Source organism: Peromyscus leucopus, chromosome X, assembly GCF_004664715.2.
Source record: "Peromyscus leucopus breed LL Stock chromosome X, UCI_PerLeu_2.1, whole genome shotgun sequence".
Lineage (NCBI taxonomy): Eukaryota > Metazoa > Chordata > Mammalia > Rodentia > Cricetidae > Peromyscus > Peromyscus leucopus.
In genome coordinates, this window is record NC_051083.1 from 45,896,534 (window position 1) to 45,922,960 (window position 26,427).

Genomic DNA, 26,427 nt, shown 5'->3' on the forward strand with positions numbered 1-26,427 from the left:
AAAATAGTGCCTGGTACATAGCAGGCACTGATTTAATACCTGTCAAATGTACTTTCAAAATCAATACTATTCGTTTGGCTATTTCTCCCCATGCTTTATCCAGCATTGGTTTCAACAATTCTCGCTCATATAAACCCTCCTCTTTCTCGCTAATTAGACTCCCGGAGCTCCACCCGGGGCCTAGCCATGTATCTCTGCATCCAGATCCCTCAGTCGTTGGATGGGGTTTCTGGCACGACTATTAGGGTATTTGGCCATCCCATCTCCAGAGTAGGTCAGTTTCCGCTGTCTCTAGACCATTGCCAGCAGTCTATTGTGGGGGAATCTTTGTGGATTTCTGTGGGCCTCTCTAGCACTTTGCTTCTTCCTTTTCTTGTGTGGTCTTCATTTACCATGGTCTGCTATTCCTTGTTCTCCCTCTCTGTTCTTGATCCAGCTGGGATCTCCCGCTCCCACAGGCTCTCTTTCCCTCGACCCTCGCCCTTCATTGCTCCCACTCATGTCCAGGTTGCTCATGTAGATTTCAGCCAAACGAATGTAAGCACATGAACTATGAACCAAAGGCTGAGGGGCCCCCAACTGGATCAGGCCCTCTGAATAGGTGAGACAGTTGATTGGCTTGATCTGTTTGGGAGGCAACTAGGCAGTGGTACCAGGTCCTGTACTCATTGCATGAGTTGGCTATTTGAAACCTGGGGCTTATGCAGGGACGCTTTTGCTCAATCTGGGAGGAAGGGGCTGGACCTGCCTGGACTGAGTCTACCAGGTCGATCTCAGTCCTCAGGGGAGGCTTTCCCTAGAGGAGGCAGGGATGGGGGGTGTCCTGGGGTGAAGGGGAAGGTGAAGGAGGGGGGGAGAATAAGGGAATCCATGGCTGATATGTAGAACTGAATGGTATTGTAAAATAAAATAAAAGGGAAAAAATAAATAATCAATACTATTATAATTTCTAGATCCATTTTCTTTTCTGCCATTTAAGCATATTCAATATTCATATTCTAACTTAGCAGCCACTTAATATCTCTAGAAGGATTTCTTGTATTGTTTTATCACCACTTGTATTTAGAAGTCTGTGCACTGGGATTACCATTACCTCCGTGGCAGCATCATTGATTAAATACAGTGTGTTGAATTGAATATCCCATTTATCTCTATTTCAGTATGTATTTAAAATTCTATTCCAGTGTCTTCAGGTGAAGACCCCTAGAAGTCATTTTCCTGGTTTCTCCTTGACAACAACTTGTATTTCACTTTAACAAAAGTATCACTGCATTTATTCCAAATTCACTCCCTGGTTGACTTTCTGTTTCCTCTAGCCTGATTAGGTTCAAGCCTCCTCCCCCTTTTTATTGTAGACCACAATTTTATTGCTCAAAACTTCTTCTTCCAAATTCTTCCTTAGACAAACGCCATAAAACTATGAAATTCAATGTTTCTCATCTAGTCTCTTTAACTTCACATTCATTTTCAAATCCATACTGTAGTCAGTTATAAAACCAATTTCATCATTTCATTTATCTGTTAAAATCATCAATAGATCCCCTTTATTTATAACAGTGGATGTAAAACTTCCTATTCCCGGAATCTGTGGTTTCATACATTTGACTGTGTTTCTCAACTTTCCATTTCTTATACATGCCATATAGTTCATATTACCCACTCCTAAAATGTATTAGGTTTAAAGAAACACTCTGAAATTTTTCTAAATAATTCAGTAAACATGTTTGAGTCAATAATGATTTGGTTTGTTTAACCTCCAGAAATACTGGCACTATTAAAACTTTAAACATAAATTTATAAAATAGTGCCATTTGACTTATATCCAATGCTTGATTTTCAAATATCATTTTTGTTAACTTTTGGATATGTTGGACCTTTTGTGAAATACCAAAAGCTGAAGGGAAATAATCTAATAGAAACTACCATAATATAGGAGCAATCATAATGCTAGCATAGTTCTTTCTCTAATACGGTATCTACACTAAGAAACAAAAAGATATGCTTTCCATTGGTGTAGAAAATAATAGCTGAAGATTTTATCCTAGAGCAGCTTCTTGAGTGAACTCTCTAGTAAAAGACCATTTTAAAAATGTAAAAAGCCCATGCAAGAAGACCATGAAGTGTTAGATTGAAAGTAAAAATAAAGATAGCAACAACTTTTTAGAAGAAATTTCATGGAATATATTTACAATCTTTTCATTTAAGTTATGGTGATTTTAGAAAACCTTTTTTTATATTTATGTACAATAGAAGCACAATGTTGAAATGACTTTCATCACTGATAAGTTGTAAAGAAACTCTTGGTGTAATTTTTCAGATAGTTCCCTAAATTTAATGAAAGTCTCCAAAACTACAGTTAGATCTCAAGGTTTGTTTTTCTAACTCATATTTACATCCTCTTTTTGGAATAGAGTTTTTTTTCTATCTAAAACTTTGTTTAAAAATTACTCAAATCCTCTTTCTCTATATACCCCTATAATTTCATGTTTTTATTCTACATTCATCCATTAAATTTGTCTGTGATAATCAAACAAATGAGAGGAACAAGCACAATATTTTCTAATATATTTGTAGGTCAAACTTTAGCAGCAGACCAGACAGGAAGTAGTTTCAGGTCTGTCAAATGTATCATAGCTTTCTTCACACATGGAAAACTCTAAATTTTTTAGCCGAAAATCAAGTCTTTGCCTGAGTTTTCTTTAATTATACTTGTATGTTGTATTTGATAGCATATGAAAGTGACATTGGGCCATAAGTAAGTAGGGATAGGAAATAAAAATCCCAACTTCATCATTTTAGCAGCATTAAACTCCTAATTTATGTAATGGTCAATTTAGTATATAAACGTGACTGAGAACAACGAACTTAGATCTATGTTTAGATACACTACTAGGTATGTTTGAAGTTATTGCTAGACAAGAGAAACATCTGACTCTCTAGAGCCAGTAAGGCAAATTGCTATTCCTTGTGTGGGGGAATCTCATGCAATCACTAAAGTCCTTAATAGCACACAATGATTGAACTCTTTCTTCCTTATGGCATGAGCTGGAACATCATTATTTTCCTTCTGTAAGAGTTCTGCACACATAGATTCAACCAAGCATGAATAGCTTTTAAATGCATCTGAGCATCTGAATTGGACATATACAGGTGTATTTGTCATTCTTTAAGCAATTATTTATGTAACCTTTAAATTGTGCAGTGTGCTATGAGTAATGCAGCTGTGATTCAAATAATAAAGTACAATTTTTGTAGGTTATATGAATGTTTTGTTATCATTTTATATAAAATGTAATTTCTTTTAGCTCTGAACTGTGTGTCCTCAGCGATTTGTGGGGGAAAGGTGGTTCTGAAACCAATCCCCAATGAATACAATACAGTGAGTGTATCTCATTGTCTGTCCTGGAGACTAAATTGTAAACCATGTGAATTATCAGTCTCTAATGAGTGAATTTCTTTTGTTGTTGTTGCTATTGATTTTTGAACTTATTTATTTATTTATTTTGCATCCCAGCCACAGTTTCCCCTCCCTCTTCTCCTCCCAGTCCCTCTTGCCACTGCCTTTTGTTCCTACCTCCAATCCACTTCCCCTCTGTTTCTGTTTAGAAAAAGGTAGGTCTCCCATGAGTGTCAAGAAAATATGGTATATCAAGTTGTAGTAAGACTAAGCACGCCCTCATGTATTAAGGCTGAGCAAAGTGACCCAGTATGAGGAGTAGAGTCCCAAAAGCTAGTAAAATTGTCAGAGACAGCCCCTGTTCCCTCTGTTAGGAGTCCCACAAAAGGACCAAGTCACACAACTATAACATATATGAAGAGGGCCTAAGTCAGCCCATTCAGGCTCCCTGGTTGTCAGTTCAGTCTCTGCCAGCACCTATGAGCCCAGATTAGTTGATTCTGTGGGTTTCCTTGTGGTGTCCCCTCTGGCTCCCAGAATCCTTTTTCCTACTCTTCTGCAGGATTCTCTGAACTCCAACTAATGTTTGGCTGTGGGTCTGCATCTGTTTCCATCAGTTGCTGGATGAAGCCTCTCTAATGACAATTGGGCTAGGCACCAATCAGGTTCAAGGAGATGACAGTTCAGGCTATGTATCTGCTATTGCTAGGAATCTTAGTTGGGGCCATCCTTGTAGATTCCTGGAAGGTTTCCTTGTGCCAGGTTTTTACCTGACTCCCAAATGCTCCCCTTTCCAGTAGCTTTTTTCGGTACTCTCCCCACTACATCCTGCCCCACATCATCGAATGGCTCATCCGTGCCCATCCTCAGTCCACTCAGGAAATCTCTTCTATTTCTCCTTCCCAGAGAGATCCATGCATCCCTTCATGAACCCTCCTTGTTACCTAGTCTGTCTGGGTTTGTGGACTGTAGCATAGTTATCCTTTATTTTAAAGCTAATATCCCTTATGAGTGAGTACATACAATGTTTGTCTTTTGGGGCTGGGGCTGGGTTACCTCACTCAGAATGATTTTTTCTAGTTCCATCCATTTGCCTTCAAATTTCCTGGTGCCCTTGTTTTTAACAGCTGAGTAATACTTCATTGTGCAAATTAATCCTCTTCTCTTTTACTAAGGAATGAAATCTTTTTTCTAAATCTTACCAACTTTTTTATATTTAAAATTGATTCTTCTCTCATACAATAGATCCCGATTATAGTTTCAACTCCTCCCAGCATCCCTTACCTCCCCTCTCCCTCAGATACACTCCCATCCATTTCTCTATAGATAGGAGGAGACATCCAAGAGACAACAACCAAACATGGCAAAACAAGATACAATAAGATAAGGCAAAAGCTCTCATATTAAGACTGGATGAGGCAATCCAATAGAAAGAAAACAGTTCCAAGAGTAGGCATCGAAACACCAAGCTAACAACTGTAACATATACACAGAGGACATGGTTCAGGTCCTTTATACATTCATCTTTTGAGGAACAACTAGGTTGTTTCTGATTTCTGGCTATTGTGAATAAAGCTGCAATGAACATAGTTTAGCAAGTGTCCTTGTGGTAAGATGGAGCGTCTTTTGGATATATGCCCAAAATTGAAATAGCTGAAACATGTGTTAGATGGATTTCCAGTTTTCTGAGGAACCACCGTATTGATTTCCAAAATGGCTGTACAAGTTTGCATTATAACCAAAAGAGGAGCAATGTTCTCCTTTGTTCCACTTCCTCCCCAGCATGAACTTATATTTGAGTCATGGATCTTAGCTATTCTGACATGTGTAAGATGGAATCTTAGACTTGTTTTGATCTGCATTTCCTTGGTGGCTAAGGAGAATGGACACCTCTTTAAGTGTTTCTTGGTCATTTGAGATTCTTCTGTTGGCAATTCTCTGTTTAGATCTGTAGTCCATTTTAGCAGGATTATTTGGTTTATTAATGTCTAGTTTCTTTAGTTTGTTATATATTTTTAAAATCTCTATCAGATGTGGGGTGGGTGAAGATCTTTTTCCATTCTGTAGTCTGCCATTTTGTCCTATTGATGGTGTCCTTTGTCTTACAGAAGTTTTCAGTTTCATGAGATCCCATTTATTAATTGTTGATTTTAGTGCCTGCACTATACGTATTCTGTTCAGAATATTGAATCCTGTGCCAATACCTTCAAGGCTATTCTCCATTTTCTCTTCTATCAGACTCAGTGTTTCTGGTTTTATGTTGAGATCTTTGATCCACTTGGATTTGAGGTTTGAACAGGTGATAAATATGGATCCATATATGCAGACATCCAAATTGACCAGTACCATTTGTTGAAGATGCTTTCTTTTTTCTGGGGTATATTTCTGGTTTCTTTATGGAAAAAAATCAGGTGTTTATATGTGTATAGATTTATGTCTGTGTCTTCAATTTAATTCCATTGATCAATGTGTGTGTTTTTATGCCAATACCATGAAGACTTTATTACTATAGCTCCGTAGTACAACTTCAAATTGGGAACAGTGGGACCTCTAGCAGTTATTTTTATTGTCCAGGATTGATATAGCTATCCAGGGTTTATTTCCTATATGAAGTTAAAAACTGACCTTTCAAGGTATGTAAAGAGTTATGTTGGAATTTTGACAGGATTGTGTTACATCTGTAGACTGTTGTTGGTAGGATGGCTATTTACATTTAGCTATGCAAATCCTACTGATCCATGTGCATAGGAGATCTTTCTATCTTCTAATATCTTCTTGAATTTCTTTCTTCAAAGACCTGAAATTTTTATCATATAAGTCTTTCACTTGCTTGAGTTACCCTAAAATATTTTATATTATTTGAGACTTTTGCAAAGGTTTTATCTTCCTGATTTCTCAATCCATTTGTATTTGTATATAGGAGAGCTACTGATATATTTGTTGTTACTCTTGTGTTCAGCTGCTTTGTTGCAAGTGTTTATCAGCTGTAGAAGTTCCCTGGTGGAAATTTTAGGGTCAGTTACATATACTATCCTATCATCTCCAAATAATAATACTTTGACTTCTTTCTTTTAAATTTATAACCGCTTGATCTACTTTAGTTATCATATTGTTTTATCTAAAATTTAAGTACTGTTTTGTATAGATACACATACAGAGGACAACCTTTTCTTGTTCCTGATTTTAGTGGGATTGCTTTGCATTTCTCTCTATTTAATTTGATTATGGTAATAGACTTGGTATAAATTGCCTTTATTAGGTTTAAGTATCTCCCTTGTATCTCTGATCTTTGTAGTACCTTTATCATGAAGGGATGTTGGATTTTATCAAAGCCTTTTCTGCATCTAATGAGATGATCATGTGTTTTCCCCCCTTTGGGTTTGTTTATATGGTGGGTTACACTTATTGATTTTAATATATTGAACCATCACTGCATCTCTGGTGGATGATCTTTTTGATGTGTTTTTAGATTTGCTTTGCAAATATTTTATTGAATATTTTTGCATCTATGTTCATAAGGGAAAATTTTCTATAATTCTTTCTTTGTTGCATATTTATGTAGTTTGGGTGTCAGAGTAACTGTGGCTTCATAAAATGAATTGGGCCATGTCTTCTGTTTCTGTTTTGTGGAATAATTTGAGGAGTACTGGTATTAACTCTTCTTTGAATGTCTGGTGGAATTTTGCACTAAAACCATCTGGCCATGGGCCTTTTCTCTTTGAAAAAATTTTAATGCCTATTTCTACTTCAGTAGGGTTTATAGGTCTGTTTAAATTGTTTATCTCATCTTGATTTAACTTTACTGAGTTGTATCTAATGAGAAAATTTTCCATTTTCTTTAGATTTTCCAATTTGATAGAGCACAGTTTTTTTTTTTTATGTATTTGTGATTCTCTGAGTTTCATTTGTATCTCTTGTTCTTTCTGCCTTTTTGTATCTGGTTTTGTTAATTCATATATTCTCTCTTTGTCTTTTAATTAGTTTGGATAAGAGTGTCTATTTTATTGATTCTCTCAAAGAATCACTTGTTTGTTTCAATGTTTCTTTGTATTGTTCTTTGTTTCTATTGTATTGATTTCAGCCCTCAGCTTGATTGTTGCTTACCTTCTACTCCTCTTGGTTGTGATTATTTATTTCTGTTCCAGAGTTTTGGGGTGTTCTGGTAAGTTGCTAGTATGAGATCTCTCCAATATGTTTATAGGCACTTAGTGCTATCTTTCCTTTGTGTACTATAATTTTGGATATGCAGTATCTTCATTTTCAATGAGTTCTGGAAAGTCTTTAATTTTTTATTTGTGTCTGTCTTAACCATTTTTTTTTTCATTTTGTAGAGAATTGTTCAATTGCCATGAGGTTGTAAGCTTTCTATTGTTGCTGTTGTTAATATCCACCTTTAATCCATGGCAGTCTTAGAGCATTTGGGGAGTTATTTCAGTTTTCTTGTACCTGTTGAGAATTGCTTTGTGTCCCCATATGCAGGCAGTTTTGGAGAACATCCCAAGAGGTGAAGATATATTCGTTTGTGCTTATGTGAAATGTCCAGCGAAGGTTGAGTCCTTTTAGTTTATAGTGTGTCTTAGCTCCAGGATTTATCTGCTTAGGTTTTGTCTGGATGTCCTGTTCATTGGTGAGAATGGGTTACTGATGTCTCACACTATTAGTGTGAGGGTCAATATGTAATAATAGCTGTAGGAGTGTTTCTTCTACAAAGGTGAGAACCCTGGTATATGGAGCATAGATGTTAAGAAATGAAATGTCATCTTGGTGGATTTTTCTTTGGCGAGTATGCAGTATCCTTCCCTATCTCTTTTGATAAACTTTGTTTTGAAGTCTGGTTTTAGATATTTTATTTGCTATTTCAGCTTGCTTCTTAGGTCCATTTGATTGTAATAACTTTTTCCAGCCATTTACCCTGAGGTAATGTCTATCCTTAATCTTGATGCATGTTTCTTGGATGCACCTGATGGATAGGTCCAGGTTTTGCATCTATTCTGTTCATCTGCATTTTTAATTGGATGATTAAGACTGTTTATTTTGAGAAATATCAATGATCAATGATTGTTGATTCCTGTTATTTTGTTGCTGTTATTGTTGTTTGTGGTGGTAGTGGTGTGCTTGTGTGTGTGCGCGCGTGCACGCGCATGTGTGTATGTGTATGTGCGCACACGTGTGTATATGTGTGTGTATGCTTCTCTTATTTTGATTTTGCTATGTGAGATTTTTTTTCCTGTGTTTCTCTAGGTGTAGTTAACCTCCTTAGGTTGGAGTTCTTCTAGTAACTTCCATAGGGACGGATTTCTAGATAGATATTATTTAAATCTGACTTTATCATGGAATATCATTTTCCCCCTCTGTAATGATTAAAAGTTTTGCTGGGTATAGTAGTCTGGGCTGCCATCTGTGGTTTATTACAGTGTACAAGACATCTGTCCAGGCTCTTTAGAATCTTCATTGAGAAGTCAGGTGTAATTTTTTTAATTAAAAAATTTATTCATTTTACATACCAATCACAGACACCCCATCATCCCTCCTTCTACTCCCCCAACCCCTGACTAACTCCACCTTGCCCACCCATTATCCTCTCCTCCAAAAGGGTAAGGCCTCCCATGCAGAGTCAGCAAAGCCTGGAACATTGAAGCAAGGTCAAGCTCCTCCCCCTTGCATCAAGGCTTAACAAGGAGTCCCACTATAGGTAATGGGCTCCAGAATGCAAGGTCATGCACCAGGAATAGATCCTGATCCCACTGACAGGTGCCCCTCAAATACACCAAGCTACACAACTGTGCCTGTATGCAGTTGGCCTAGTCTTGTCCCATGCAGGTTTGACAGCTGTCTGTCTAAAGTTCATGAGTTCCCACTAGTTTGGTTTGGTTTTCTCTGTAGATTTCCCCATCATGATCTTGACTCCCTCTTGCTCATAGAATCCCTCTTTCTTCTCTTTGACTGGACTCCTAGAGCTCGGGCTGGTGCTTGGCTGTGGATCTCTGCATCTGCTTCCATCAGTTTCTGGATGAAGGCTCTATGATGACAGAGTATTCACAAATCTGATTACTGGGGCAGGCCAGTTCAGGCACCTTCTCCACTATTGCTAATAGTCTAAGTTGGAGTCATCCTGTGGATTCCTGGGAACTTCCCTAGCACTCGGTTTCTCCCTAACCCCATAATTTCTCCCTCTGTCAAGATATCTGTTTCATTGCTCTCCTACTCTATCCCTCCCCTAGCTCGACCATCCCATCCCCTCATGTTCTCATCCTGCATCCCTTCTCGCCTATTGCCCTTCCTCGCCCCCAGTTTACTCCGGAGATCTCATCTACCTCCCTTCCTAGGGTGACCCATGTGTCTCTCTTAGAGTTCTCCTTATTAACTAGCTTCTCTGGAGCTGTGGGAGGTAGTCTGGTTATCCTTTGCTTTACATCTAGTATCCACTTATAAGTGAGTACATACCATGTTTGTTTATGTGTCTGGATTACCTCACTCAGGATAATATTTTCTAGTTCCATCCATTTGCCAGCAAATTTCATGATGTCATTGTTTTTAACAGCTAAGTAGTACTCTATTGTGTAAATGTACTATATTTTTGTTTTCCACTCTTCAGTTGAGGGACATCTAGGTTGTTTCCACTTTCTGGCTAATATGATTAAAGCTGCTATGAACATAGTTGATCAAGTATCCTCCTGGTATGGTGGAGCATTCTTTGGATATATGCCCAACAGTGGTATATCTGGGTCTTGTGGAAGAATGATTCCCAATTGTCTGAGAAACTGCCATATTGATTTCCAAAGGGGCTGTACAAGACAATCTTATTTGGGAATATTGTATTAGAATGATGCAAGTACAGCATAGGGAAAGACTATTTCATCTGTTATTTTACTCTGAAGTAAAAAAGATAAAATATCTTGTTTGGGTAAGAAGGCATCCATTTAATCTCCAAGTATATATAGTAATTTTTTAATTTGAAAATGGTGAAAGAAAACAAAAAGAATTTTGAAAATTCACATTATTTCACAGTGATCACCTTTAAAATTTTTCTGGATATTCATATATTTGGCTTTACCTTTCCCCTTCATTATTTTTAGATTTCATTTATTTATTCATTTGGTCTGTGGGAGGGTCACAAGCACCAGTGAACATGTGGATATCAGAAGAATGTTTGTAGGAATCAGTTCTCTTCTCTTACCATGTGGGTTCCTGGGATTGACCTCATGTTGTCAGGCTTGGCAGCAAGCCTCTTTACCTGCTGAGCCATCTTGTTGGCCCCTTAACATACATTTTTTAAATTTCCTTTCTTTGTACATTTCTCAACTCTCCTACAATATTAATTTTCTTGTCCTGTTCTCTTTCAAACAAAGAGTGTTACCATGGAAAAATTCATAAACAAAAATAACTAGATCATTGTTCACTGTTAGAAGACTTCAAACTCTTCAAATGATGGGCACAATGATGTGTTCGTTTAGGTTTTTTTTTTTTTTTTTTTTTGGGAGCTAAGAATCAATTTATTAACTGAAAAATGATCCAAGTCAATTGTATATTGTTCACACTGCAAAGGAGATTAAACTAAAATACAGGGAGGGACACATGTTCCCTCTTAAGAACAAGTTGTCTACAAACACAATTTAGCTGCCTCTGTGTTGTCTGTGTTAAGGACTATTTGCACCTTGTTCAGTCATCCAGAAATGCCATTTAGCAGGAAAGGATGGGTAGTGATAGCAGTGAGTTCTCTCTATTTTTAAAAACTGAAGTGACATGTGGCCATCCCCAGCTTCAACACTGTTCCTCTAAGACTATTGGCAGCAGGGTAAGACAGGATTGTGCAGGTCCTCTCATTTCCCTGGAACATAATTGGTCTGAAGCCAGAGATTTTTGGCTCATTTAGAGCAGCAAGGTGCTCTTGTAAAAATACCTTACCTATTTTGGGCTTCATTTCCCTTGTACAGCTATGCCTTTTCCAGTCTGATGAACATTCTCCATGACAGAACAGACAAAGTAAAGGAACTAAATAGCTCTGCTTTCGGAGGAGTCATGCTTATCCCTAACCTCCCTCCTTTTGGCCCAATCAGTGAACCTTTGTCTTTCTAGTTCTTTTTGCTCTAAGTGGAAGTAAAAAGGCCCTGGATGCTGTCTTTGACATTATCACAAACCTCAATTCATGGCTTGGCTTCTCTTCTGAGTTTCTGTGGTTGTGTATTTTTCTTTCAATATTTGTTCTTGGTTGTGTGTTTCTTATTTAATTCCATATTCATAACATTTTAGAGCCTGAGGTGATTTGGGGATCTCATGTAAAGTGTTGTGATCCTCACTAGATTTCAGTGGTTGTTTTATATTTACTGTTATCACCAATATATTGTCAAATTATTAGTTTTAAAAAGCTGGCAGGCTACTTTATCCATTTTATCCTTTAGCTCATGGGATCACTATATTTTTCCTTTCTTAATCTAATCAACATCCCCTGAACACCCTGGGTAGGCAGACACCAGTTTTTCTTGTTGTTTTTGTGTTACAGATTGCTCAATTTCATCATTATGTATGGGGATAAAAGGGATAATGATATATCATTTCTGCTGATTCATCAAGTCTGTCCCCAAGTATCCTGACTAGGCTTTAGAGCCCTTTTAAATTCTTGATACAAATAACTGAAGCCTGGCAGTCAGCCTACTGTATAAAGCCTGTACTGTGTAAATTAAGAGAGGAAGTATTTACATTCATTGCATCTTTTAACATAGCTAAAGTAGTATGTTAAACTGTTGAAAGGGATATGACATTTATTTGTTAATTGAAGTAAAAATTCATATAAAAAGAAACAGATTTATTTGGGAGAATATCAAAAGCTTTTTTTAATATAGAATTTTAACTTGTTACATTTAGTTCATAGTTCAATCCCTATAATATTCATATTTTGCCATATAACATGTTTTGTTTATATATATGCTATTGGAAATATACACTTTATTTGTTCAAGACTACTTTTCTCCTTTCCAGAAGTATCATGATTTTGAAGTAATTGTTACAATCTATAGTGGCTACATAAAGTGGGGTAGAAAAATAGCCATAGAACTGGAAAACTCATAAATATTAAGCATGAAGTCTGGTAACTTTTGACAGTTTGTTTAGATTAGGAAAGCAATATCTCAATCAAAAATAGAACATTTACATTATCTCAAAAAGATGCCTCATACTCCCTATAAGCACATTATGTATCTGATTTCTATTGGCATATATTAGCTTTGTCTGTAATTCATATAAATGGGATCATATAATGTGTACTACTTGGAATTTCATACAGTTTTTGAAATTCATCCACATTTTAAGTGAAACAGTAACTCACTCATTTTATGGCTGATTAATATTTCATATATGAGTATTCCACCATTTACAGTTCTCCTTTTGAAGGATATTCACTTTGTCTTCAGATAAATGTACTATGAAAATGTATGTACAAGACGTTTATAGGATTTATTTACATTTATTTTTAATGAAACGCTTAGAAGTGAAACTACTGAATAAACCATTTCATTGTGTACTATAATATAATGTCAATTGGGCCAGCAAGATGGCTCAGATAGTAATGGTGTTTACTAACAGGATTGATTATCTGACTTGATCCTAGAGAACCATATGGTCAAAAGGCAGAACCAATTGACACCAGACAGTTGTCTTCTGACCTCCATCTGCATAATATGGCATGCCCACCACCTCTATAAATAAACAAGTAAATACAGAAACAAATGTAAATAATAAAATAAAAAATATATTTTCAAGAAGTTTTCTAAAGTGGTTGTGGCATTTTTTAATGCTGCCAACGATGGTGGAGGGATTTATTTACTTTCTAACATTTTCAACATTTGATCTGGTCAGTGACAGCCATTTCACAATTTTACTGACTATCAAATAATATTTTGTGGTTTTAATTTACATTGTTCCAACACCTGCCATTATTAATAATTTCTTCTGCCATTGGACATTCATATACACATTATCTGTACAAGATGGCACCTTGCTTATTGTTTGATGAGGTTATGTGACTTTGAGTTTATTTTTGCAAGCTGGAAATTGAAGGTGAGAAAGAGATTTTCTTATATGGATTCTACTCTTGTTCTTAAGTTTATTGAAATACAGTGCTGCTATTCAGGAAAAGTATATTGGCTTCATAGAAATACCATGTCATATCATCTCTGTCAGTAGTAATATGTGTGTAAGTTTTTCACTTTCTTTGATAAGCTGCTAAGAGTAGTCTTTATACAGCTATCAACAATGATCATTGAATTTACGGATGTTGCGCATATTGACAGCACATGTGATGAAATCACTATTAAAATCACATTTATGTTTTTAAACCTGTAGTGCCATTCTAAATGAATGACTATTGCATGTGTATCGCCATGTACCCGGCACATGGTGGGACAGGAAGCACAGAAGTGACAGAAACATTTGCTTTCTGCTTCCATGGAGTTCCTGGCCTAGAGCATTGGAATGTAACAATTATAACAGTAGAAATGTATTTGTGTGTATTGGATGAGAGAGAATGAGTAAAGATCTGAAGAATGACCAGAGTGTTATACTACATGTTGGTCATTGTTTCCTATTGGTATTTTTCAAGCACGTAAAACTTTGTTTACTCTGTATTTTACTGTTTACTGAGCACTTCCTATGTGTCAGGTATTATACTACGTGTTGGTCATTGTTGCCTACAGGGAGAAAAATGGACTAGCAAAACTGGGTCAAAACAATGTAGGAACCATCTTGAACGTTAAATGAATGTGATAGCTTGGATTAGAGAGTCTCTGTGTCTCAGTTAGGGTTTCCCTCACTGTGAAGAGACACCATGACCTGGCAACTCTTACAGAGGAAAACATAATGCCACTCTCTATGGGCCAAGAATTCAAACACATGAGACTATGAAGTCCATTCCTATTCAGTAATATATATCCTGTGCAACTATATGTTGAAAATATGAAATCTGCCTTTTTGTTTTGATTTTACAAGGGATTATATTTAAGAGATTGCATGGATCTTAGAAGAGACTGAACTTTGGACTTTTAAACAGTGTTGAGACTGTTATAGACTATGAGGATTTTTGAAGTTGGAATGAATGCATTTCTGCTTTTTGTTATTGCTACAAGTATATGGAGTGGGCCAGGGAGTGGAATGTGGTGGTTTGAATAAGAATGGTCCCATAGACTCATGTGTTTGAATATTGTTCTGTAGACAATGGCACTATTAGGAAGTGTGACCTTGTTGGAGTACATGTGGCCTTATTAGAGGAAGTGTGTCACTATGGGGGTGGGCCTTGAGGTCTTATATGCTCAAAGTATACCTAGTGTGGCAATCTCCTGCTGCTGCCTGTGGACCATTATGTAGAACTTTCAGCTTCTTTTCCAGCACCATACCTGCCTCATGCCATCATGCTTCTTGCCATGATGATAATAGACTAAACTGCTGAAAGTGTAATTTATTCCCAATTAAGTGTTTTCCTTTGTAAGAGATGTCATGGTCATGGTGTCTCTTCACAGCAATAGAAACCCTAACTGAGACATAGAGACTCCCTAATCTAAGCTATCACATTCACTTAGCTTTCAAGATGGTTCCTACATAGTTTTGACCCAGTTTTGCTAGTCCATTTTTCTCCCTGTAGGCAACAATGACCAACAAGTAGTATAACACCTGACACATAGGAAGTGCTCAGTAAACAGTAAAATACAGAGTAAACAAAGTTTTACGTGCTTGGAAAATACCAATAGGAAACTCTTGCTTTCACTGACCAATAAACGAGAGCCAATAAGATGGCTCAGTAGGTTAGAGTGCATTCAGAGGAGCCTGATGACCTTAGTTTCTTACTCATAATCCACATGGTGGAAGGATATGACCAAATCTTGCAAGTTGTCTTCTGGCCTCCACATGTTCTGTTTTACATTCACACACACACACACACACACACACACACACACACACACACACACAGCACGATTAAATGAAAACATGTACTTTTATTAAAAATTAAATTAAACAAGACCAATGACATACAGATTTTAATCAAACATTTCTTGTCTTTATTGTGTTCTATTCCCACATTTCCCGCATTTTAAATGAATGTGTTAGCATTTCTATAAATACATGTGTACATATTGTATCCTGACCTACCTTCCAAATGTTTTTTAAATAAACACTTGAGTGGCTCCAAATTGATAATAACTCTAGAAAGAAATGAGGACTTTTTAAATGGCTCATTTTTTCTTTCAAACATTCGGTCATAAAAGCCAGTATATTTTTGATTAGATGAAATATGTCCCATGATGAAATATCTAAGCTGTACTGAAAAACAAGCTAGCAATTATGTAGAAAGAACTGCATGCCCAAATCACGTGTTCTGCCACAAAACTCACTTAACAGAGGAGCAAGCATGTCTGTCAGACAGGAGCTGCCTTTTAGCAGAGAAAGGCCAATTTGTTTTCTTAACAAATCAGAGCAAATGGGGGAAATGAAGCAAAACAGCTTTAAAGTGTTCTCAGGCATTTCCCCTGAAGTTCTCATGAGTGATTTAGAAGCCAAGAGAGATTGAATAAGTCTGTGAACCTAGAAAAGCCTAGCTTTGATCTTAACAAAGAAAAATCTATTACTCTGCAAAGTTGTGTACTATGTGACAACAGTTTTCTTTAAAGCAATTCAGTGGACTGGAGAATGGTAGAATATGAACAAACTCCACAGAACACATTTAAACAAACAAATGTACTTTAAAACATATATGATTCCAGATTTAATATGAATCCACCTGTTTTAGAACTTTAAAAGCAAGTGTGTGTGTGTGTGTGTGTGTGTGTGTGTGTGTGTGTGTGTGTGTGGTGTTTTTGTTTTTGTCATGTTGGCGGTATGTGTGGGTATGAGTATGTTATCCATTTGGGCAACATTTTGCATTGAATTTGTTTAAAACTAAAGAGAAAACACATATACACACACTCTTCCCTACACGTAGTACTTAAAGTACTTCATGATAAATTCACTTGGTATTTGTGTTAGGAGATAATAATGAGCCAGAAGGCAGTGGTGCATGACTTTAATCCCAGCATTTGGGAGGCAGAACCAGGCAAATCTCTGTGAGTTCGAGGGCAGCATGGTCTACAGAGCAAGATCCAGGACAGGCACCAAAACTACACAGAGAAAACCTGTCTCAAAAAAAAAAAAAAACAAAAAGAGATTAATAATGATAATAAGTGTATATCACTATTATTGATGAGTTGATCACATGTAAATGAAATTTTATTATAATTTGATATTAGATATTATTTAATGTCTCATAATAAATTACTACTGCACATATTATTTCATTAGCAAGATGTTTGCTTTGGGAAGGAAAGTGTCTAATTCTGCTTTTAAGATGAGTTTTGTTTTTTAATGACAATCATTATCAGGAGCAAATGTCAAATTACACCATTGAACATGCCTATTTTTGTATCTCAAGGGAAAGACAGGCTGCTAGATAAGATCTAAAAGAATACCTCCTAGCCCCAGTTCCTGTTGAAAAGAAAACTCATTAAAAAGAAACCCTGTCTCAAAAAAAAAAAAAACAAAAACATAAAAACTATACATGTGGTTTCACTGTTTTTAACTAATGAAGCAAAATAAATGTTTAATGGACTGGAAATAAAATGAGACCGGGGAAGAAAGAGGCTAAGGTGGTATTTAAGAAAAATTTCTGATGTTCATTTGCAAAGACTGGCTCAATTCAGTTTGAATTAGCTTGAAAATTACTAGCACAAGCTCTTTAGGTCTTTTTCGAAAATTTGCATCTGAGGCACACTTAAAATCTAGAGATGTTTGGCCGGGTGGTGGTAGCGCACGCCTTTAATCCCAGCACTCGGGAGGCAGAGGCAGGCGGATCTTTGTGAGTTCGAGGCCAGCCTGGGCTACCAAGTGAGTTCCAGGAAAGGCACAAAGCTACACAGAGAAACCCTGTCTCAAAAAAACCAAAAAAAAAAAAAAAAAAAAAAAAAAAAAAAAAAAAAAAAAAAACTAGAGATGTACATCCTCGTCAAGACACAAAACACTCAAATCTAAAAGGTAGAATGAAAGCCATTCCTTTTCCCTGTGACCTGGAGCTAAACTTTTGAGGACTGAGGACAGGGATGGATGGTAGGGGAAGAGGACTTGATCATGGAATTAATAGGTAATGTTGATTCTTGCTGTTCTCATTTTGAGCCTCCCTGGTCTTGAGTCTCACCTCCTTTATTTTACATTCTTTGCTTTCAACTTGGCCCTTCCTCAAAAGTGCATGAAGCTTTGGCCATCTTTCAGTCTTTCTCACTGTGTTCTGCAGCTGCTCATGCAGAATCATTTGCTCTGCTGCCAGGACCGAATCACCTAATCTGCAAATGTGCCGAGCTAATGCGTGCTGCCCCTGGGCCTACTCTGTACCTTGGAAATTTGCCCCTTTTGGATTGATTTAGTGTAAAAACTCATTGCTGGATAAAAGTCGAAAGATACTTTATGTAGTATGTTAGAATCTCTAAAGATAGTGGTGACTAGAAAGTTTAAGAGTTAGGATAGGAGACAAATTTAGTTTCTTCATCTTTGAGATCAGATCCCAGTCTATTTTTCCAAATGTGCATTTTAGGGACTAACAGGGAGAAACAATGGGAATGATTTTAACTAGCACAGAAGAAAACACACAAGCAGCATATGTTTATGATATGGCACCACAAAATTCTCCTGCCTGCTTGACAACTGTTTATTGGTTCATTGTCTTACATATTTTCACTTGATCAATTAGTAAACTAAGTCAATGATCAGTTTGCCTCAAAAATCATCAAGAGTGCAATGACTGAAGCCCTGTGACAGGATGCAGAATTAGGTATTGAGTCACTGAAGCTCCTTTATCTTTGCTTTGTTCCGTCGGCTTTCATCTTTATCTCCCAAATCATACTTTATCTCTCCTGTTTACCTATTTTGTTCCTTAAAGTTTGCAACTTAATTTCATACATAGCTCATGCAAACTTGCATTGTACATTTTCTCATAACTGTGGGGTTTTACTTTTCTGGTGCACTGCTTTTCTGTATTTCTCACACTTTATTTTTTATTCATTGTATTTACATGCAACTTTGGAAAATTTTACAAGTAGTCTTTTCTAAAATTTATTCAGAGTGTCACATAAAAGGTAGAGTTCCTATATTTCATATTCCTCGATCTCTGTATTTCTTGTTTCCTCCCTTAATTTAAGCAGACTTAAAAGATCTTGGATATGTAACAGTGTAGTTTTCTACAATTTCAGTTCCCTTCTTGATTACAAAGGAACTAAGAGGCATGCAGTTGGCAACAGATAGACACAGCCCTTGGTCTTCCCTGACCTTTGTTTCATGGTACATCATTTTTAAATACCTTCATTCCACCGAACTCCTAGTCACTGATATTCTGATTTTGAAGGACTGGCATGGAAATTTGGGCTTTCTTGTTTTTAAAAAGCTCCCTGGGGGAGTTTGATATGTACTCCTTATTAAGAAAGAGTATTTAAAATTTGGAATCAAATCACAAAAGTATTCTAACTATGTTGAAAAATCCAATAGATTTAATTACAATTTTTATTTTGTTCAATACTAAAGCTATATGTTAATTGCTACAAAATTAGGTAAGGATGCCAATAATAGCAGTATATTAATATGATATTAAAGCTTAGAAGGTTCCTTGGTAATTAATAATTCAGTACTTAAAATATGTATACACTATAGAATTAAAATTAATGTTTTGCATTGTGTGAAAGAAGTTGATTGAGACTCCATGTTTAATGTTGTAAATTGAATGCTATCTTTTTCTGCCTCATAAGCCAAGCATGAAACAGCATATGCAATTATTATTTCCTGTTTGATGCATTTTTTCTCTTATGCTTTGTCATTGAAAATTCTTCTTAAGTAGAACATACACTGTAAATATTTCTTCTGGCTACAAAATCTTTTCAAACAAATTCAGTACATTATTTAATGAGGTCTTCTTTTGCAAAGTTAAAAAGAAACTAAAGGCTTTGATTTAGGATTCTGTACAAATGAGATTTAGAAATAACAATTTTAAGTAATTACTCCATTCTTAGATACACAATTCTATCTCTTATCTGCAATATGGAAATAATAAAATCCTTATTGGTTCTACAACTGAGCTGTAAAAGTCACCATAGACATCAGCAGGCAGATAAAGAGCTAAGACCAAAAGCACCAATGGAAGAATTTGACATAAGAAATCTGAAGTGGTTTTATTGTTGTAAATAGCAATAAAAATTCTTTTCAAACAGAAGACTCAGGGTATTTACTTTGCAACCTTACTGTGCAAAGCTTTGTCTGTGCTAGCACTATTACCCTCTTCTTGGAGACAATGAGAAATATAGAACCCCTGTTCTTTTGCAGACCCAGTGAGTCAGAATCTTCAATATAACTAGCTCTAGGAGTTCCTTTTTATTGTTTCAAAATTTATTTTGATAATTCATTCATAAATAAATTTTTATTTATTTTGGCAATATAAATATACTGTATTGTACAGTATCTATTTCTTTGTCTTCCTCCAACTCCTTCTTTGTCACCCCAAATATCACTCAAATTTGTGTCCTCTTCTACAGTTCTGAATCTTCTATGATTACTGAGTCCAGAATGTTCTTGTATGTTTGTGTGCCCTGGGCATTTTAAAACTATGAGTTTTAAAACTATGAGTAATGTTGAACACCATGTGGTATTATAAACATGAAATCTAATCATCCCCTTTTAACTGCCTCCATGTTCACTCTTTTAGGTAAAGGTTTTTCCCTTCAGGAGTCTCAAACATGCTTGCATGATTCTAGTTGCTTCCAAACCCTGGCAATTTTATTTAATGTTTTATATTACTGCCAGGCTTTTCTTTCCTGACCCTTAGTCAAATTTCCAGGTTAGCTTCAATAACTTATCTCCTAGATGCCTAGGCTTGACTATGTTGAATGCATCAACATAAGTCCATCCTTTCTTAAGAATAAGTCAGTAACACTGAGACTTCTGGAATTATTTTTCAGAGTGGAAGGCTCTCTCTCTCTCTCTCTCTCTCTCTCTCTCTCTCTCTCTCTCTCTCTCTCTCCTTTCTTTATTCATTCCTTCCTTTTTATTTTTCATCATCAAGGACTCATGTAGTTCAGACTGCCTTGAAATGATTATGCAGTTAAGGATGACTTTAAATATTCTAATCTGTATACCTCCACCTTCAAAGAGGCAGATGCTGAGATACAGGGAAGTGCCATCAGACACAACTAGACATTGAGTTGTCTTCAATTGACTTTCCAAGAATTGCAAACTCCCTAATACAAATAAGATGTGCTCTGTCTATCCACAATATATACTCATGATTACAACTCTGCTTACACTCACACTGTCATAACAGGAAAAAAAAAATAAAACTCTGTCCTTCGTCCTGATAATGACAATTGTCCACAAAGACCCTTGCATTTTGACATCATTTTGCTCTCCCTGAACCTCCATGTATCATGTCTAAGTGATAAGTCTAGCCACTTATCAACTCTTGAACTCCCTTAGAATTCTTTTCTATGCTTCCTACTAATTACCTCATCCCTCGTCTGATTTATTATGTATTAAGAACCTTGCTCTCTCTGTCTTAATGTATATAAGAAGTTGTAACTCACTATGTGTAATGTCTTCAACTAGATCACATACTAGCTAAAATCTAGGAAATTATACTTTCTTTTATGATTCTTCCATTGGTCCAATGTTACCATAGTGGTGAGTTTTATTGGACTAGCTTCCTTTCATCTCTTTTACTCTTTTGACTTTCTATATTTTTCCCTTCTTGTATCCTTTTCCCCTTATTCATAGATTTATTCATTCATTGAAGAGATACTGACTGAAACATCTTATGCACCAGATATAACATTCTGAGTAAGATACACCAGGTGACTCTATTTTATTGTAATAAGAATGCAGACAGAGTTTGATAAGACTGATATTTTGTTACCAAGTAATAGTTACTATTACCTATAGGGGTGATCAGAGCAACTAGAAAAGAGTAAAATGTAACTGATGGGTCTGATTAACTAGTTGCAAGGGAATATGATATGTTTACTAGATCATATATCACAGACAGCCAGGAGTATGGTCAAGAAAGCTTGTGAATATTGAAGATGGCATACTTTCATTTTTATTGTGCTGTGATAGGACCATCAATGAAGACCTTGATATCATTTTTATTGATTTTTGAGATTATTTAATTGCAGTAAGTATGCTACCAAAATTTGTGTATTTATGTTAAGAGTAGGAGTTAGAGAGGTAGCTCAGTGGTTAAGAGCACTTACTGCTCTTGGAGCAGACCCAGGTTCTATTCTGCAGGGATCTGATACACTTCTCTAGCATTTGCAGGCACATCCACTTATGTGGTGCACATGACTCATGCAAACAAATACACACATATATAAAAATATGAATAAATGAAAATTGTAAAAAGTGAAAGTAATAAAATAGTTTGATACTGCTGAAGAATGAAGTACTTAGAGATATTTAATTTTAAAATCAATTTTAATCAATTTGCTTTGTAGATATGTATAAATGTGTATTATGAAGATGGTATTACATGAACAAGTAAAGGGGTATATAAATATTAAATCATCTGAGTCATATGTATAAACAAGAATAATCTGTATACTGTTAGTGTATTGTCAGTAACACAAGGATTTGGGAGCCATTTAGATTTTAATATGAAAGTATCTCCAGTTCTTACATTGTATTTCCAGATTTGGCAATGTGTTACTTTCCTAAAAATTCTATATTATCTTTTAAAATATGTTCACAGAAGAGGAATACAATTTTTATTTTTAATGGTAAAAATCATTCTCATTTTATGTAAATTTGATTGTAATAATTTCTTCCTTAATGGAACAATTTTCTGATACTTTTAAATTTTCATTTAGGATAAATGTAGAATATATGAAAGCTTGACACCACCAATGACTCATAAAATTCTTCTGGTAGCTATAGATTATTCTCAGATTTATTACTGTACATTAGAGGTTTCTTGATGTGTTGCCCCTGAAGCAGTTAATTTTCAGTTTTATGTGGCTTTATAATGCAAAATAGATTAGTGCAAACAGAATTTGAAATAAATGTCTTCAATATAATAATTACTTTTATTTTAAAAGTTCTAAAAGGTTTTAAAAAATACTGTAGCTAAAGTGTGTTTGTCCTTTTTCACCTTTGTATTGACAACCAACTAAGAAAGCCAAATACTTGGTTCATGTTTCAATTTTACAACCGTTCGTAGACTATTAAATATAGAACTTCCTTGTGGGGACAAGAAATCGAATTTGATCTTGAGAAGATTTCCAACTAATTGATTTGTAGGACATGATAGCATCCTCTAGCTGACAAGCTTACAAAACCAAACCTGGGGCTGAACTGAGAGGGAGCTTTTTTACTGACATGAAAGGTGTCTTTTGGTCTTGTATCCTTTGGATGTAGGCACATCAAGTTCATGGAACAGCTTTCACTGTGAGCTTCTTCTATTTCTTCCACTGTCAGTGTAACTGCACTTGGCTGCATGTTGTTTAAACTTTTTTTTTTTAAATTTCAAACTAAAGGACTTGGGGATTTCATTTTTGTTTTGTCTTTTTGTTGACTTACAGGAACTTCAGGATGGCATTGGACAGAGGCAACCTGTTGTCAAAACACTGAATGCAACTGGGGAAGAAATAATTCAACAGTCTTCAAAAACAGATGCCAATATTCTACAGGAAAAATTAGAAAGTTTGAGTCTGCGGTGGCACGAGATCTGCAAACAGCTGGCTGAGAGGAAAAAGAGGTAGGAAGACAGAGCCTTTTAGCAGAGCTATTTAAACTGTCCTTTCAAAAAGACTTCATTTCACAAAGGACTATAAGTTGGGTATAAGGTACTAATGTCAAGAAATCCATCAAATTTATCAATAGCAGCAAATATATGCTTTCATCTTTTTCTTTGGTACTAAAACTCATACTTGTTGCTCTCTAGTGCTTTTCAGTTGTCTTGGACTTCCAAGTCTGTGTCAAAAAAAAAAAATCACACAGCATTGCCTAATGTGGATATCTTCATTGTATTCCAACTTTAGCAAGCTGAATCTTAAGTATTTTTTTTCTCCAAAAAACGAAGAAAAACGGCAATTATAAATAAGTATTTTGTAGGAAAAATACATGGTTGATAAGATTTTAATAGCAATGCATAGCAACTTTACTGTAAAACATATTTGTATTATTTAATTTTAGTTCAACTAAATTTGCTACTACATTCTTGAAAGATTACTTAGGTTAAAAATGTTCAAATTTAAAAGTAAAAAGAAAACAAAAATATACAAAAAAGTTGTAGTATTCAATCACCATTGAACTTTGCATTAGAATGTTTTTTTTTTTTTTTGTTTTTTTTTGTTTTGTTTTTTTGAGACAGGGTTTCTCTGTGTAGCTCTGCGCCTTTCCTGGGTCTCACTTGGTAGTCCAGGCTGGCCTCGAACTCACAGAGATCCACCTGGCTCTGCCTCCCGAGTGCTGGGATTAAAGGCATGTGCCACCACTGCCCAGCGCATTAGAATATTTTTAATACACTGGAAGCCAAATACATGCTGTTGGAATTCCAGTGCACAGAAGCTTTAGAAATTAGATTTGGAATTACACTTCCAGTTATGGATGCTAGTGGCTCTTGTTACATAAAGGAGGACTTGGCCTTTATTTACCAAATAAGACTATTATGATAAATGGTGAAAACACAATTCAATGGCCGAGTCACTACATCCTATATATGATCTGCATATTATACAGACATATTTAAAAATACAAACATATGAGTTTTCATGCATACATAATGTATACACACAAAACTTTCTAAAGGTAAAGAATAATATCATTATCTGAATACATGTTTTATTAATTTAGATTTTAAAATATTTTTATTATATTGAGATAAAGTAAGGACACAAAATTTATTGCTAAATAAATTCCTTGTGAAAATCTACCTTTTTATTTTCTCTGATTGAAATTCTGGTATTAATCATACAAGCATTCCATTAATTAAGTAAACTAAACATTGATATGCAAACAGTTTTAAAGCTGAATAATAGTGTCATTCCTGATGTGGGCTCAATGTAGTGAAACATAAGATTGTAAGAAATAAGGAGATTAATAATACTGGCATGAAATATGTAAAATATATTTCATGAAGCTCTTGGGGATTAAATAGATTGGAAGATTGTTTTTATATAAATTTTGGTTCTTTTTTTTTACTTTTCAATTTATTTATTTATTTATTTATTTATTTATTTATTTATTTATTTATTTATTTATTTAGTGTGTATTGTGTGCATGCATGCCACGGGGTATGTGTGTAGGTCAGAGGACAACTTGTAGTACGTGAAGATCAGAGGACAGTTTTGTGACATACGTTCTCTCCTATCTTTACTTAGGTTCCTAGGCTCAAACTATGTTTGTCAGGTTTATAAGGTATTTTGTAACAGTTAAACCATTTCACGGGCCATTCCTAACATTTTTATTGAAAAATATAGCAAACAGAAAATTTGAAAAATATAATATGAAATGCCTACATTCCCTCTGTTCTCTTTTCATTTCTCAGTGTCAGCACTTACTTTGCCATCCATGCATCTTCTTGATGTCCCTCCTCCACTCTGCCGTTTTGTCTGATCTAATGTAGGATATAGTGTGAATTCATAGGCCTTTTATTTGTCTTCAAAGAAGGTGAAATGCCATTATCTGAATTCAGCATGTCTTAACTTAGAATATAAGTATGCCGTATAGAGCCATGTGTTTATAACTCCTAAGAAAAAATTAAAAATGTCATATTAGTTAACGTAAGTCACTATTGGGATGTCTACATTAGGTTAAAATGCCCTGAATTTTTATAATAATATTCCACTTAGTTCATGCATTTCGTATCATTATTTTATCATTTTCTTCCTTTCACCTCACTTCCTTTACACTGATACAGACATTCAAAAAACATTACACATCAGTAGCTTTAAAAAAGTTCTGGATCTTTCTGTTTATCCCCTCAGGGTGCCATTTAATTTGCATCGTATTCTCTGACTTTCCTGTAAATTGCAAGTTGGGTCTAGGCAAATTTTAAAAGAACAAGTTGAATTTTCTTTGTTTCCTTACTTTGCAGATATAAGCCTCATAGGATACTGAATACTATATACTATAACATTTTTCAGGACATATAATATGAAATTTTGTCAGCACTTGATTAGGGTGATGACTGTCAGAAGTGTTTACAAGTTACATGTATTTTTTAGTAGTAAGTCATATATTAGCATTTGATCCATTTTTGATCCCTCCTTAACCAGCTATTAGACTTATAAAATAACAAGTTTCCTGTTTTGACTATATGTTGTGTTTACAAGTCATTTTATTCTGCTTTTATAAACATTTACCTTTTTCTGCCTTAGATGATGCCAGTGTGTACTCAAAGATTCTTTTAACAGTTTATTCAATGTTCTAATGAATTACATCTATTTTTCTTGATTACTGAAAGCTACTTCTGGCCCCATGCTTGATCATACCAAGCTCTTTGGAGTTATCTTGGCTCTTGTTTGGAATTAACCATCTCCCATGCTCTTCTCATTTTCTTTAGAGGAAATCATGTGCATAAACTGGCAGAGGAGCAGTAGCTCTCTGAAAGGAATATTGACTCTTTCTGGCAAACAGTCGCAGGATAAATAATGTTTAAGCATTACTTTTGCAATGATCTCTTTCATAGTACATAGAATTTGAAAGTTAGACTTGGCATATTCAATAGCCCTTACAATGTAAGCCTGATTGTTTGATCAGTGGTTATAATTTATTTAGACCTCTCTACTGGAAAAATTTACCTGTATATGATCTATACTACTTTTCCCAAGAAAATTGACAAAACAAACAAGATAATGGGAACCATTCTTAAATGTACTTAAGGGAATAAATCGTCTAAAGACCTTAGTTCACTGTTTCCATGCAAATGGTTGCTGTTAATTAGCAATGAGCTTTACCTAATGCATTAAAGTCAGCCTAGTAGGATCTCT

At 35.4% G+C, this 26,427-nt stretch overlaps 1 protein-coding gene across 9 annotated transcripts in view; it reads left to right on the forward strand.

The window, feature by feature from the left end:
• Positions 1–26,427, forward strand: part of Dmd (dystrophin) — a 2,209,767-nt gene that overhangs the window by 1,363,811 nt on the left and 819,529 nt on the right. For all 9 annotated transcript variants that reach the window (XM_028881805.2, XM_037198928.1, XM_037198927.1 and 6 more), the window contains one exon: positions 23,017–23,192. In XM_028881805.2, the coding sequence (XP_028737638.1) occupies positions 23,017–23,192 (176 nt within the window). The remainder of the gene's footprint in view (positions 1–23,016; positions 23,193–26,427) is intronic.